The following is a 13,575-nucleotide window of genomic DNA, read 5'->3' on the forward strand; positions in this document are numbered from 1 at the left end:
TTGAAGAGATTAATATTTCATGAATGGTCTAATTTGACTTGTTGTAAAACCTAGCTTTTTAGAAGACTTGAATTTTTCCCAAGAAATTCAAATAATTTCATTGCCTCATTTTTCATTCAGTCTGGACGTGATTTGCTTTTTAGAAAATTAATAATTAAGGCAACAACATAAAAATTTTATTTTTAAATTTAATTTTTTTCCTAGCCAGAATTTACCTTTGAGATTCTATAATTTTTTCCCGCGAAAACAGTCGCTAACGTATCCTCTCTCTCTCCCCTCCCCCCACCTTCAGTTTGGGGGCGAGCTGGCTTTCCGGGAACTCGAGCATGCCTCGCCTTCTGGAGGAGCTCCGCGCCGAGGTAGCAGGCCAGCAGGGCCTCAACTGCGAGTCTCTCTTCCCAGATTGCAACGACACCGCGGTCATCGACGGGTTCCTGGAGAAGATCAGGGGAGATATGGCGGATATCCGGAAGGGGGAAGGCCCTCCTCCGTCATATGATGTTTCTGGGAGGGCGCTGGCGGACGCCTTGCAGTCGATGGATGTCCGAGAAGAAGCAGATGAAGAAGAAGAAGCAGAAGATGGTTTGGATGATATATCGCCAAATGATGAGACTGACTCCTTCGGCGACCAGATTACGCTGGCGCCAATGCTTCTCAGAGATACGCAGAGACCGCTTTTAGACTTAAACCTAAAAGAAGAAGAAGAAGAAGAAGAAGAAGAAGAAGAAGAAGAAGAAGAAGAAGAAGAAGAAGAAGAGGAGGAGGAGGAGGAGGAGGAGGAGGAAAACAACAAGAAGGAAACGTTTCCGAGCTACCGTAATGAAACGTCGGGCATCTACCATTTCGTTTGAGATAACAGTTCAAGCCCAGTTTACCCTGAAATTAATCTTATTTATTTTTATGTGACATCAAATCCTCTCACGTTATTTTAATACTATAAATAACTTGAAACCACAGATCAGCCAAGTGTGATTTGCATCGGTAACCTGGCGTCGGAAGGATTATGGTCGTCGGCGCAGGGTCAGTCAAAAAATACGGTGTTGTTTTGAAACCGATGTCGAGAGAGAGAGAGAGAGAGAGAGAGAGAGAGAGAGAGAGAGAGAGAGAGAGAGAATTTTATGTTTTGGCAGGCGATTATGTCTAGCGTTTGAAGCGAAGGGTAAAATTCCACGTAGGAATTTTCACTTCTTTCCAAATGAAAACTTTGGTAGAAATTCTACAATGATGTCAATGTCTGGTATTTATTGTGAGTCTCTTAAATAAGATAGGATGCTCTCTGTCAAATGTATATACGGATCTTTTTATAAACAAAACAGTTGTTAATTACCAGATCCAATAGAATGGACAGGTAATTGGAGAACACTGGATATATTTTATAGACAGATGATATCTGACCCAACTGGATCCACAGATAATGCTGTGGACAGAAAATACCAAAATCAGCTACCTGGACGGACAACGTCACATCGAACTAGATGGACAGAAAATATTACAATCAGACTAGACAGAAAATACTACAACTAGGAGACTAGATAGGAAATACTACAACAAATAGACTGGACAGATAATACTACGACAAGGAGTCTGAACAGAAAATACGACATCAAGGAGACTGGACAGACGATACTGCAACAAATAGACTGGGCAGAAAGTACCACAACAAGGAGACTGAACAGAAATTACTACAACAAGGAGACTGGACAGACAGTACTAAAACAAAGAGATTGGACAGAAAATACTACAACAAGGAGGCTGGACAGAAAATACTACAATAAGAAGAAGAAAATTGGGCAGAAAATATTGAAACAAATAGGCTGGACATAAAGTACTACATCAAGGAGAATCGACAGAAAATACTCTAAGAAAGAGACTGGGCAAAAAATACTACAACCAGAAGACTGGGCAAAAAATATTACAAGGAGAATGGACAGAAAATATTACAAGGAGAATGGACAGAAAATATTACAAGGAGAATGGACAGAAAATACTACAACCAGGATACTGTATAGAAAACACTAAATCAAATAGACTGGACAGAAAATACTACAAGGAGACTGTACAAAAAATACTACAAGAGGGAAACTGGACAAAAAATACTACAACAAAGGAGACTGGACGGAAAATACTAAATCATGGAGACTGGACAGAAAATACTGAAGCCATCAGAATTTAAGGAAGACAGTGGTAGTACCAGAACCAGCTAGATGGATGTATAATACGTGATCCATTAGGACGAACTAGAAAAGATGCGACGACAGAGAGATGCGATTAATCCTCAGATTTTGTCCAGAACACAAAAACGAATTACTGGAGTATTTTCTTTAAGATGTAAATAGTCTGTAAATAGTTGCATAACCCTCAAATTACCATTATTTATATTTTTCGAATCTTAATAAACTGGTAATTCTTAAGTAATGAAGTTTTCATCATTGGCATTTAAGCAGTGGTTCTCAATCTTTTTTTAGTGACGGCGCCCTGACTAATGTAATCATTGCCGTGGCACTCCTTCTTCACCGTCCCACCATATCGCATGAATTAACTTCTTATTTAATGAATAAAATTATCAATCCTCAAACCTAAATCTGCAAACCGTACATGCAGAAATATACTGTACACACAAAGAGCATATCAGAAGAATTAGATCAACATAATTAGAGTAGACACGCTGATAATAATTATGTGGAGACTTCTGCAAACTTTTATTTTTTTCACAAATGTTCCTTGAGATGACCCAGCCAAGACAAAATTCATGACCATCTTGCGACACCCCAGGGTGCCACGGCACCCAGCTTTCTAGATAATTATCTCCTTGTTTGAAACAGTTTATGAATATTTTATGGGAAGAAAAAGAATAATTGAAAAGTCAACTTAAAATAGGCATATATCAGCAATTTTTTGCTTTGTATACACACACATGCACACACACTAGTACATTTGAATTCTAGAGTCATGAATATAATCAAGTGTAGAAATGATATAAGCCAAGTTTACAAAAAACCTATGGATAGATTTTATTAAAGGCATTCTTAAATGAACTACCATCCCACAAAATTTAAATTTTAGTAACGCTACACCAGTAATTGAAAATTTATGACAGGTTATTAAAAGTCTAATTTTTACATTTATCAAACGAATGAGCTGACGGTTTTACATTTGATTAACTTACATGATTGATATGTACAAATAAAACTAAAGAAAAAAGTGGACATTAACACAGAGAAAGCTACACTCGCCTCCTGAGGAATGGCAGGTTATAGGAATCAGACGAAACTCTAAATCCATCACACAAATTCCTCGATGTGTTCGAAATCCGTCAGAACCGAAGAAAGGGGTGCGGGCCTCTTCTGGCTTCCCTTCCTGACCTTGGCCTTGACCACTTCCGGGTGGACGGGTCTCACCAGTGGCTTCTTTTCCGGGGCTTTCATCCTCCACACGACGCCAAGACCCTGTGAGAAAGAGATAGATATACATAGAGAGAGAGAAAAAACAAATGCAGTCCTTGATGCTAAGAGAGATAGTTGACAGAATCTGTACAGTGGTGCTTCAATATATTATTCTGCTAATGTCTTTTTACCTTGCTGCTTGCTAAGATTAAGGATAATGGATCTAAATGTTCACAAAGAAGCTAGGGGACTCAACGTTCCTACAAATAGCAAGACCACAGAGTTGCCCCACAAATATCAAGGCCACAGAGTTGTCCCACAAATAGCAATTACTTAAAATTCTACCCATGTCAGTCATTTGCTAATGAAAATTACTGAAAAAACAGAAACTTCCATTAATGTCCCGTTTCGTCAGTACCTAAATGTCTACTCCTGTATCTCATGACATAGTTCCAAGAAGAAGAAGAAGTAGGCTTACCCCTTCATTCTGGAAATGACGTTTGTACTTCGTGGAGGCAATGTAAGAACACTTGACCGTCGAGACAACAGCGCTCATCAAATTCTTTGCAGCCTGGATGAGAGACGTTGCCGAATCCAGCTGTAGAATAAAAGAGTAAATAAATAAATGAATAAACGGGGGATGACGGAATTTCCAGAAACAAAAGTTAACTCATCATCATTATTATTATTATTATTATTATTATTATTATTATTATTATTATTATTATTATTATTATTATTTATGAAAATCTCATATTCACATGAGTTACTAAAATGGTGAAAAAATCCACACTTGATGTTAGGTGTAAATATTTATGAACAATATATATTTACACTTACATCAGTGTCTTTTCAACATAATAATAATAATAATAATAATAATAATAATAATAATAATAATAATAATAATAATAATAATAATAGAGAGAGAAATCACATTCATTTTCTTCTAAAATTTTGATTTATTAGTAAAATAGAAAAAGTCAAAATAATGAACTACAGAAATAGAGTAAAAAGTAAACAACCCCTGACGTCAGTCATCAGATGAGACACTCACAGCAGACACGATGAGGTTCCCCGAGATGCTCTGGACGTCAGCCTTGACCTTGGAGGTAATACTCAGCTGGTGGCAGTAGAGGGCAATACGGTCTAGGTAGGCCAACATGTCCCTCTTGGTCGAGCTCTCGGGACACTTCTCGGCGATCTCCCGGGCCAGCTTGTCCAATTTCGTCCCCGCCATCGAGATCTTCTTGGCCGCCTCGATCACATCCATGGTGGTCTTCAAGGGGCCTTTTCCCCTACGGAGGAAGAAGGGTGGGTCATTATACTCGTTGCCCTCGTAGGGAGGTTGTGTCGCCATTTTTGTGACCTCACGCGGTGCACTGTAGGCTTTACTTAAGGTTCTTTGCAGAGTCCCTAGCTGCAACAACTTTCATTCCCTTTACTGTACCTCCGTTCATATTGTCTTTCTTCCATCTTACTTTCCACCCTCTCCTAACAATTCTTTCATAGCGCAACTGCGAGGTTTTCCTCCTGTTACACCTTTTAAACCTTTTACTTTCAATTTCCCTTTCAGCTCTGAAGTACCTCATAGGTCCGTCGCTTGGTCTTTGGCCTGAACTCTATATTCCATTCCATTCCAATACTGGTAGCGTTATTTTTATTTACGAAATTTAGGCTGTCAAGTGAAGCACTTGGGAATTTTTGGCTATTCAGTGAAAAAAAGGGAGTTCGAGTTGTTGGACACAAATTTAAAGAGATTCAGAAAATAAAGGACATGAAGTACAAGGATTTCAAGGTGGAACTGGAGAAAAAAAAAAAAAAACTAATGTTGAACAGCCAGACTGAAGGAAGGAAAGAAGCTTAGGGAATGGAGGTAAAGTAAAATGCTAAAAGAGGGACGCAGCTAGGGGCCGAAGGGACGCTGCAGACACCCTTCAGTAACGCCTATAGTGCCCCATGTGAAGTGCGCAGCCGGCTCTACCTCCTACAGGAATACCGACAGCGTTACGGGTCTTAAGTGAAGTCTTTGTCCTTACGCGTTCCCAAAGTCAACCTAAGCTTTTATAAATTACTTCTTTTAAGAGCAAATTCCAAAGGGACAGGCAACCTGATGGCCCCTTTGGCCCCAGCCCCAAAGGACAAGGGCAAGGTCAAGGGAAAGGGGAAACAGTCATGGGAAAACAGGAGCAGAGTGAGAGAGAGAGAATCCCCAAGATGCGAGACATCAAGTATTCTGTGTACCTGGTGAAGTCCGTCATCTGTATCATGATGATGGAGATGTGTTTGGCTAAGGCGATGATGTCGTTCCCTGAGTCGTCCCACTTGGCCACTTCCTTGTCGAACTTCTTCTTCTCCTCCTGGAAGTTCTCGACCTGGGTGTTGAAGGAGGTTATCAATAGGATTTCAGAGGAAGCAAAAGTGTGTACAGGATTATGCTTTTGCTGACTAGGTTTGCAGAAAAGTAAGATTATGAGATATATATATATATATATATATATATATATATATATATATATATATATATATATATATATATATATATATATATATATATATATATATATATATATATATATATATATATATTAAGGTGTTATAAAATGTATAACCATTTTATATGTCTCAGTGAAAGTTTTGATGTTTTGCTTACAGATTCGTCATTTATTGTGAAGACGTGATTTTAAAATGTCTTTTTCTTGCAGATAAGTTATATATCATGTAAACTTACAATACTATGGAATATTTTTTCCCTTTGTTCAATGTTTGAAGATATATTGTGAAATTCTTATCAGGTCACCACATCCTGTTTGCCGAGAGAGAGGATAAAGAGTTTATCGCTTCCATATTTGCACAGGTGTCTTGTAACTCACACTGGGGAAAAAGAAATCTCTTATGTTATCGTGATGAGCTGTCACCCAATTGGCGAGTTCTATATTATATGTTTGTGCTGTATGCTTAACATATCGTTATTAGCTGTGTCTATGCCTATTCTGTTCATAATCTGAGAAAGAGGGAACGAGGAACAGTAGATAAGTGGAGTTGCTTTGGATCTAAAAGCGCTTTCCATTGTTTGCTCAGCTGCGTAAGACACCAAAGAATTTGGTTCAAAAAATCTTTTTCTGCTTATCCCTGAACAGGAAATGTTCATCATGTAGATAAGAGATAAGGCGCTCGAAACTCAACGTGTGTGTATTCATATATGTGTATTCTGTAGAATAAGGAATTAGGTATTCTATGAATATCCTATGTGTATTCTTGAGTATTCTGAAAGGGCCTGTTGGTGAGTTAAAAAAGCAGTACTGTTCTAAAGACGAGCCAGTCTGCCAGAAAGATCCCTCAGAGAAGCATCTCTCTCTCTCTCTCTCTCTCTCTCTCTCTCTCTCGATAATCCCATTACATATAAGGGAAATAATTTGAAAGGTTTCTGGTTGTAAAAGCTCTGTTAAACTCACCCCAGGAGTGTGTTAATTTTGTAGAAGGTGATCAGGAATATTGTTTTGTGCAAGTGTTGAACTTAGAAATAAACCTGTTTGTTTAAAGTTTTTAAAACATAGTGTTTCATTTTGATCACCAGTAATTACAGACATTAATGAATCTGCACAAGTTAAGTGATGTATCTGTTTGTTCACCTGAGACTTATCTAGGTAAAATAGAACCAGAGAGACAGTTACAGTGCTGGTTGATGATAACCCATATTCAACTAGTTTCGATATAACTTATTAATTGTTGCCTCATCCATAACTTGATAAAGTTACATTGATTTTCTCAATTGACTCAGTCACACTCTTTGTTATGAGGTTTCAAGTATCTGGTCGATGTGAGGTAACTTTTGGTATTATTATTTGTGTAATAACCAGGTGCTTGATCACTTTGTGAAAATATATATACATATATATATATATATATATATATATATATATATATATATATATATATATATATATATATATATATATATATATACATTATTTTATATATATATATATATATATATATATATATATATATATATATATATATATATATATATATTGTATATATGTATGTATAATATATATATATATATATATATTATATATATATATACAAAGTATATATATATATATTTGAACAAAGCCACAAAGGAAAGTGAAACAGTCGAGATGCCAAGTACTTTCGTCTTATTACCAATACATGGGCACAGACAAAAGTACTTAGCATCCCAGTTGTTTCACTTTCCTTTGTAACTGTAACTTTGTTTGTATAATCATCACGTTTTTACCTTTTCGTAATTTAAAATCAAATATATATACATACATATATACTGTATATATATATATATATATATATATATATATATATATATATATATATATATATATACATACATATATATGTATATCTGAATCACGAAAATATGGAACGTGATGAATATATAAATAAGACAAAATCCACGAAGGAAGAGAAACACTGGAGCGCTGCGAGGTCTCTCGACTGTCGTTCTTTACTAAGCAGACAAGTAAAGGACGACAGTTGAAAGGCCTCAGCACTCCAGTGTTTCTTTTCCTTCGTGGATTTTGTCTTATATATATATATATATATATATATATATATATATATATATATATATATATATATATATATATATATATATATATATATATATATATATCCCTCCCACCCCTTCTCTGCTCTCATATTCCAAGTGCCAAGCACAGTATATGTTTATCATAACAAACATCTTCAAGAATAAAAAGCTTGCAAACACACAAACATCAAACAAACAGCTCCCTCACCTCCACGGCGATCTTATCCTTGTCCGTGTCACTAAGATTCTTCATGGCGTCCCGCGCCGTGGTGATACCCGTCACCTCTGGGTATTCGTCGATGGCGGGGATATCATCTGTTGACAACAGCACTGCGAAAGGAATTAGGGATCTTTAGGACGTCTTCGAAAGATCTGGAGAAGATAAGGAGTATCTGGGGAAGCCAAGGCTGGAACGTGTGGACTGGAGTTGAGCCAGCACTCTTTTACGGAAGTGAAGTGTGGATGTTGCACGCGGGCAAAAGAAAACATCGTGTTTGCGAAAAAAGTGAAACTTTATGTAAAAGAATTTCTGTCATGATGATGAATCTGAATAAAAATAACCTTAAAACAAAAATAGATGCGTGACTATTAAATTGCTGACATTAAATGAAAATATGCCTCGAAGAAAATTAATAAATATTACACTGACGAAACTGGATTAAAAAGACGCGATGATAAAACAAAAGAACAATTAATATAACACTGATGAAGCTGAAGGGAAACTTCTCAAGAAAACTGAAAATAAAACATGACAGACAAACTGACGAAACGAAATGAAAAGCACACGAATGAATATGAGAAACATGATAAGAGAGACGCCAAGAGAAACAAGAACACGGAACAATAACAACAACACTTACATAACAGAATGAAAAGCCGACAAGGACGATCAAAGCAAATGAACAACGAAGGCCACAGGAATGAGTAAAATAACGAAATATAGACGAAAGTTTCAAAAAATGAAAAAAAATAACAGTGAGAAAAATCCCTCCTCACTGCTACTCCTGATGTTGATTCTCTCCGGAAGAGGGTTGGTAACGAACTCCTCCGGGTCAAGTTCGTCGTCTCCCCTGTTCATGACGACCGCCAGGCGAATCTCCCTCACCCCGTCGTACACGAGATGCGAGGCGTCGATGAAGTCGTTTTCGTCGATGTCCTTCGACGGGTCCTCCCTCATGGTCGTCGAGACGATGTCGACGCAGTTCCCGAAGTTTGGAATGGCTGGAAAGAATTAATTTTTGTGAATTTTTACTACTGTTAGGGCCAGTAGTTGGTTTAGATTTAGATGGCTTCTGCCATAACGGACCCTCCCCCTTATATTACGAGTCGTAAGTTATAGTAATAAGTGGACATGGGTACATGTTCCCTGATATGGACCTCAAAACTCTGCCCAACCAACAGAGTAGATTTTCTTAATGTAGGTTTACAGTGATAGGCCTATAGCCTCCACAACGACAGATTGCGTAATGGGTAATTTGACCAAACGGCGCAGTACTTGGAGTTCAAGCTTTCATGGCATCTACAGATCTGCAATGAGCTTGTAAACTAAGCAAAAAACAAGAGCAAAATCGGGGAAAATATATCTAGAATTATTTAGAAAACATGTAGGCTACTATGTCCACCATATTTATGAATGTAAATTTGCATCTGTTCATTACTATTACTACTGAAGTAAGCAACAACGAATACACTCCCTTATCTCACCTTTATCTCTCAGCATCTCAACCGCCTTCAAGACCTGCTCGGTGTAAAGGCAGGGTTCGTAGTCGTCCATTTCGGCGCTGACGACGTCACACACGCGCCTCGATCGACCTCGAATGGCGCCAGCCACCCGCTCGAACGTATCCAGGTCTCCTTCGCTGATGGCCTGGACGCAGACCTTGACGTCTTCGAGGATGTGGTTCTCTGCAAAGAAGGTCAGGATGAAAGTGTTCTGATGAAAGGTAACCTAAGTGGAAACCAAGGAGAAGGGTTAGGTTAGACACATGCGGGTAAACCTCCAAGTTGTTTATCTGTTAATGACTCATTCGGTGTTGGAGCATACTACTACTTGATGAAGCATTCTTTTAAGCTGCCGAACTTTTTAAACGTTACGTTACCCCTTAGGTCATGTTCTTATTAACTAGCAAATTCGCGAGACCCCTATCTTCTTCTTCTTTTAACGTGCTTTTTTCCCATTTGTATGGGTAAGCACAATGCCTTCTTTTTGAAGGACCTTGATTTGGCTTTGGTGTAGACCTTGTAGTCTCGATTGGCTGCCCTGCCTGTCATCGCTTAGACCCCGGTAGTGTATGTACACTCGGCAAGGAAAGTGAGGATACAGTTTTTTTAAATCTTCGGACATATTCTGCTCAATAATGCGACATCTGGCAACTTTAGAAAGGGGAGGAGCTTCCGTCTTATTGTGTTTGTTTTTTGCTTGACCTCCTATAACTTTCAATCATATTCTACGATTCTAAAATCATTGATACTTAAATGCAGTAGTAAGTTTTACAGTATTCGTTCAAGTTGTAATTTGCAGCGACAGTTCTGAGCAAAATAAAAATTTTTCGACATAACTTACCAAGGAACCTTACTCAAATGAATTTATGACACCACATTGAACGGAATGCTTGCATAATCGGAAACGCGATCTCCCATAATGAAATCAAGAGTTAAATTTGAGCAATGTCCAACAAAAAGGAACGAATGCATTGTTATGATGAGAGAGAGAGAGAGAGAGAGAGAGAGAGAGAGAGAGAGAGAGAGTGTGCTGTTGTGTAAGCCTAGGCCTATAAGTACTGTAGAGCTACTCATTTCATTATTTTTTTTCTTTTAGAGATTGAGCGATACTATATTTGTAAAGTATGTTTTAGCAATGAGAGAGAGAGAGAGAGAGAGAGAGAGAGAGAGAGAGAGAGTTGCTGTTGTGTAAGCCTAGGCCTATCAGTAGAGCTACTCATTTCATTATTTTTTTCTTTTAGAGATTGAGCTATACTATATTTGTATAGTATGTTTTAGCAATGGAGAGAGAGAGAGAGAGAGAGAGAGAGAGAGAGAGAGAGAGAGAGAGAGAGAGAGAGAGAGAGTTGCTGTTTTGTAAGCCTAGGCCTATCAGTAGAGCTACTCATTTCATTATTTTTTTTTCTTTTAGAGACTGAGCTATACTATATTTGTATAGTATGTTTTAGCAATGGAGAGAGAGAGAGAGAGAGAGAGAGAGAGAGAGAGAGAGAGAGAGAGAGAGAGAGAGAGAGAGAGACTATGACAACGTCAAGAAACATCCAGTTACTTGTGTTTTCCCGCCAAAGTTATCGCGCTACTCCGCACATCATAGAGAACGCTCTTGCGGATTTAAATAGATTTGGTCAACCTACCCTAGCTGTCACAACATTTGCCGCCATTAATTCCAGCTGACCTTTAACACCGTGAAATATAAACATGTGTAAAAATTAAAGAAATTATCATTACCTCGTATGATGATGCAATAATAAGCCTGTTCATAACGGAAAACGAGTAAATATTGCCGTTCTGATAAACAGTACTACACCAAGATATCCATACACTATCTTTTAGATCTCTATGAACGAAGTCATCTGAGAAATTCTGATTACTTCGGACATCCATGGTGGTTTTAAGTATCTGAACGTTTTTGTTTTGCAGATTTAATATATATGATATAATTTGCATTGTATTTTCATATTCTAGAGTAAATTTACCGAGATTATGTGTTTTCTGTAAGAAAAAAATTAAAATTCGATGAACGAAATCTAATGAAAACTGTATCCTCACTTCTCTTGCCGAGTGTACATGTGTTGTACCAGTCACCAGCGCCGTTTCTCCCAGCAGCGAGGAGACGTTGCGCGGTTAGGTCGACAGTCGAGACGTGTGAGGTGTCTGTTATGTTTTTAGAAGATGTTGGAGTGGCTTTGTTTGTGTGTGTATTAGTCTGTATGATTGTCTAGAAATGGAACTCTCTAACCAAGGCGATACCGATAACCTGTCGAGGAAGTGAAGTCATATGGACACTGCCGTTGACTTTTTCTTCTTGCGATCCCTACTACTGTATAACATCAAGTTAATTCAGATTAAAAGTTTTAATCCCCTTTTCTCTGTTTCCTATATGCCTAGACTAGATATATTTACTGAGTTGCCTTTCACTTAAGCTTTTACAGAGGATGAAAGTAAATAGAGAGAAATTGCAACTCAGAAGTAGCATCAAATACACGAAATGTTTAGGGAACGAAGACCATCTCTAGACCGACAATTTCTTTCGCTTCAGATGTGAATCTCAAGGGCAAAGTAACGGGGTTAGAAAGTCTATTTCACATAATAATAATAATAATAATAATAATAATAATAATAATAATAAAACAGACATCGAATGACCTACCAGAGACAGCCAGAAAGTCGTCGACCGTCGTGATGTCATCGACGGATTCGATCAGGATTCGCAGTTGGTTCTCCCAGGCTTCTCTGAAAGAGTCCATGTTCTCTTGCGCCACCTGGCGGCAGAGTCGAGACGGTTTCAGTCAGTTATTATTGTTATTGAAATCAAAAGGAGCCAGACCGTGTTTATCGGTCAACATTCTTTAATCATAAGCACGCATTTCTGTATTCTTATTGGTGGTGAACATAATATTATTATTGTTATTATTCAGAAGATGAACCCTGTTCATATAGAACAAGCCCACAGGGGCCATGGACTTGAAATCCAAGTTTCCAAAGAATATCGTGGTGTTCCTTAGGAAGAAAAGGAGGTAAAGGGAAATGCAGAATGAAGAGATCTCGCTTATTAAAAAAAAAATAAAAATTAATAGATTAATAAATGGATGAAAATGTACTAAAATGCAAGGAGCATAGTATTACATTCCTACTGAGGTAAAATATTGTTATTATTCATTATTTGTAATTAGCGTGCATACTTGTTTGACAAAACCTATTATTACTTAGTGTTTAAGTTAAGCATACGTTGCTATGAAGGTAATCATTACTATTTATTGCTGGCAATGAGCATAAACTCTAATGAAAGTAAAATGTAATTAATTCCATTTCAAATCTGAGAAAACTATGATAACTAAACAAAATTATTGTTCACCCGAAAGCGGTGGGTCTTCGTAACTTGCTTCCATGATCGGCTTTATATTTTAGTCATCCCTCCACAACAAGCCTTAGAAGGTCTTTGATTGCGAACAACTTGGTTCTAAATTCCTTCTTCTTTTCTTCTTTTAATTTATCACTGACATTCACTCCCCTCTGACTACCACTTTCCTTAGGCAGATAGCTGCTAACTGACCCTACCTTACTATTCTTCTGCTCCCCTCTATTTCGCGCTTTCTCCATGTGGCATACGGCCTTTAATCCCCTCCTCCTTCCCCCAGAAAAGAAACGACATTAACAACAAACTGTCTCGGTTAGGCCTACCATAGACTTGTGCCTGAGGACGAGCATCTCGGCTGCATTGATGACCTGGGGGTACAGTTGCTCGATCTGGGACGACGCGTATCGGACCATCTTCGTCCCTTCTTCGTCGCTCGACATCGAGCAAGCGAGGTTCGACACCTCCACGATGTTGCGGGCGTAATCAGCGAAAACCTGACGGAGAGAGAGAGACTTCATTAGCATCGTGGTGCGTATTGCAGT

The 13,575-nt window shown here is 38.0% G+C and overlaps 2 protein-coding genes across 3 annotated transcripts in view; one reads left to right on the plus strand and one right to left on the minus strand.

Moving 5' to 3' along the window:
- Positions 1–2,547, plus strand: part of LOC136832063 (uncharacterized) — a 28,864-nt gene extending 26,317 nt beyond the window's left edge. For both annotated transcript variants that reach the window (XM_067092617.1, XM_067092618.1), the window contains exon 8: positions 293–2,547. In XM_067092617.1, the coding sequence (XP_066948718.1) occupies positions 293–851 (559 nt within the window). In that variant the 3' untranslated portion in view covers positions 852–2,547. The remainder of the gene's footprint in view (positions 1–292) is intronic.
- A 137-nt stretch (positions 2,548–2,684) lies between these two features.
- The window catches only part of LOC136832064 (catenin alpha-like), a 41,508-nt gene continuing 30,617 nt past the window's right edge, over positions 2,685–13,575 (minus strand). Inside the window, 9 exon segments of the mRNA XM_067092619.1 lie at positions 2,685–3,446; positions 3,862–3,981; positions 4,441–4,681; positions 5,628–5,758; positions 8,162–8,283; positions 8,950–9,174; positions 9,658–9,858; positions 12,326–12,437; positions 13,357–13,527. Coding sequence (XP_066948720.1) covers positions 3,282–3,446; positions 3,862–3,981; positions 4,441–4,681; positions 5,628–5,758; positions 8,162–8,283; positions 8,950–9,174; positions 9,658–9,858; positions 12,326–12,437; positions 13,357–13,527 — 1,488 coding nt within the window. The 3' untranslated portion in view covers positions 2,685–3,281.

Source organism: Macrobrachium rosenbergii, chromosome 49, assembly GCF_040412425.1.
Source record: "Macrobrachium rosenbergii isolate ZJJX-2024 chromosome 49, ASM4041242v1, whole genome shotgun sequence".
NCBI lineage: Eukaryota > Metazoa > Arthropoda > Malacostraca > Decapoda > Palaemonidae > Macrobrachium > Macrobrachium rosenbergii.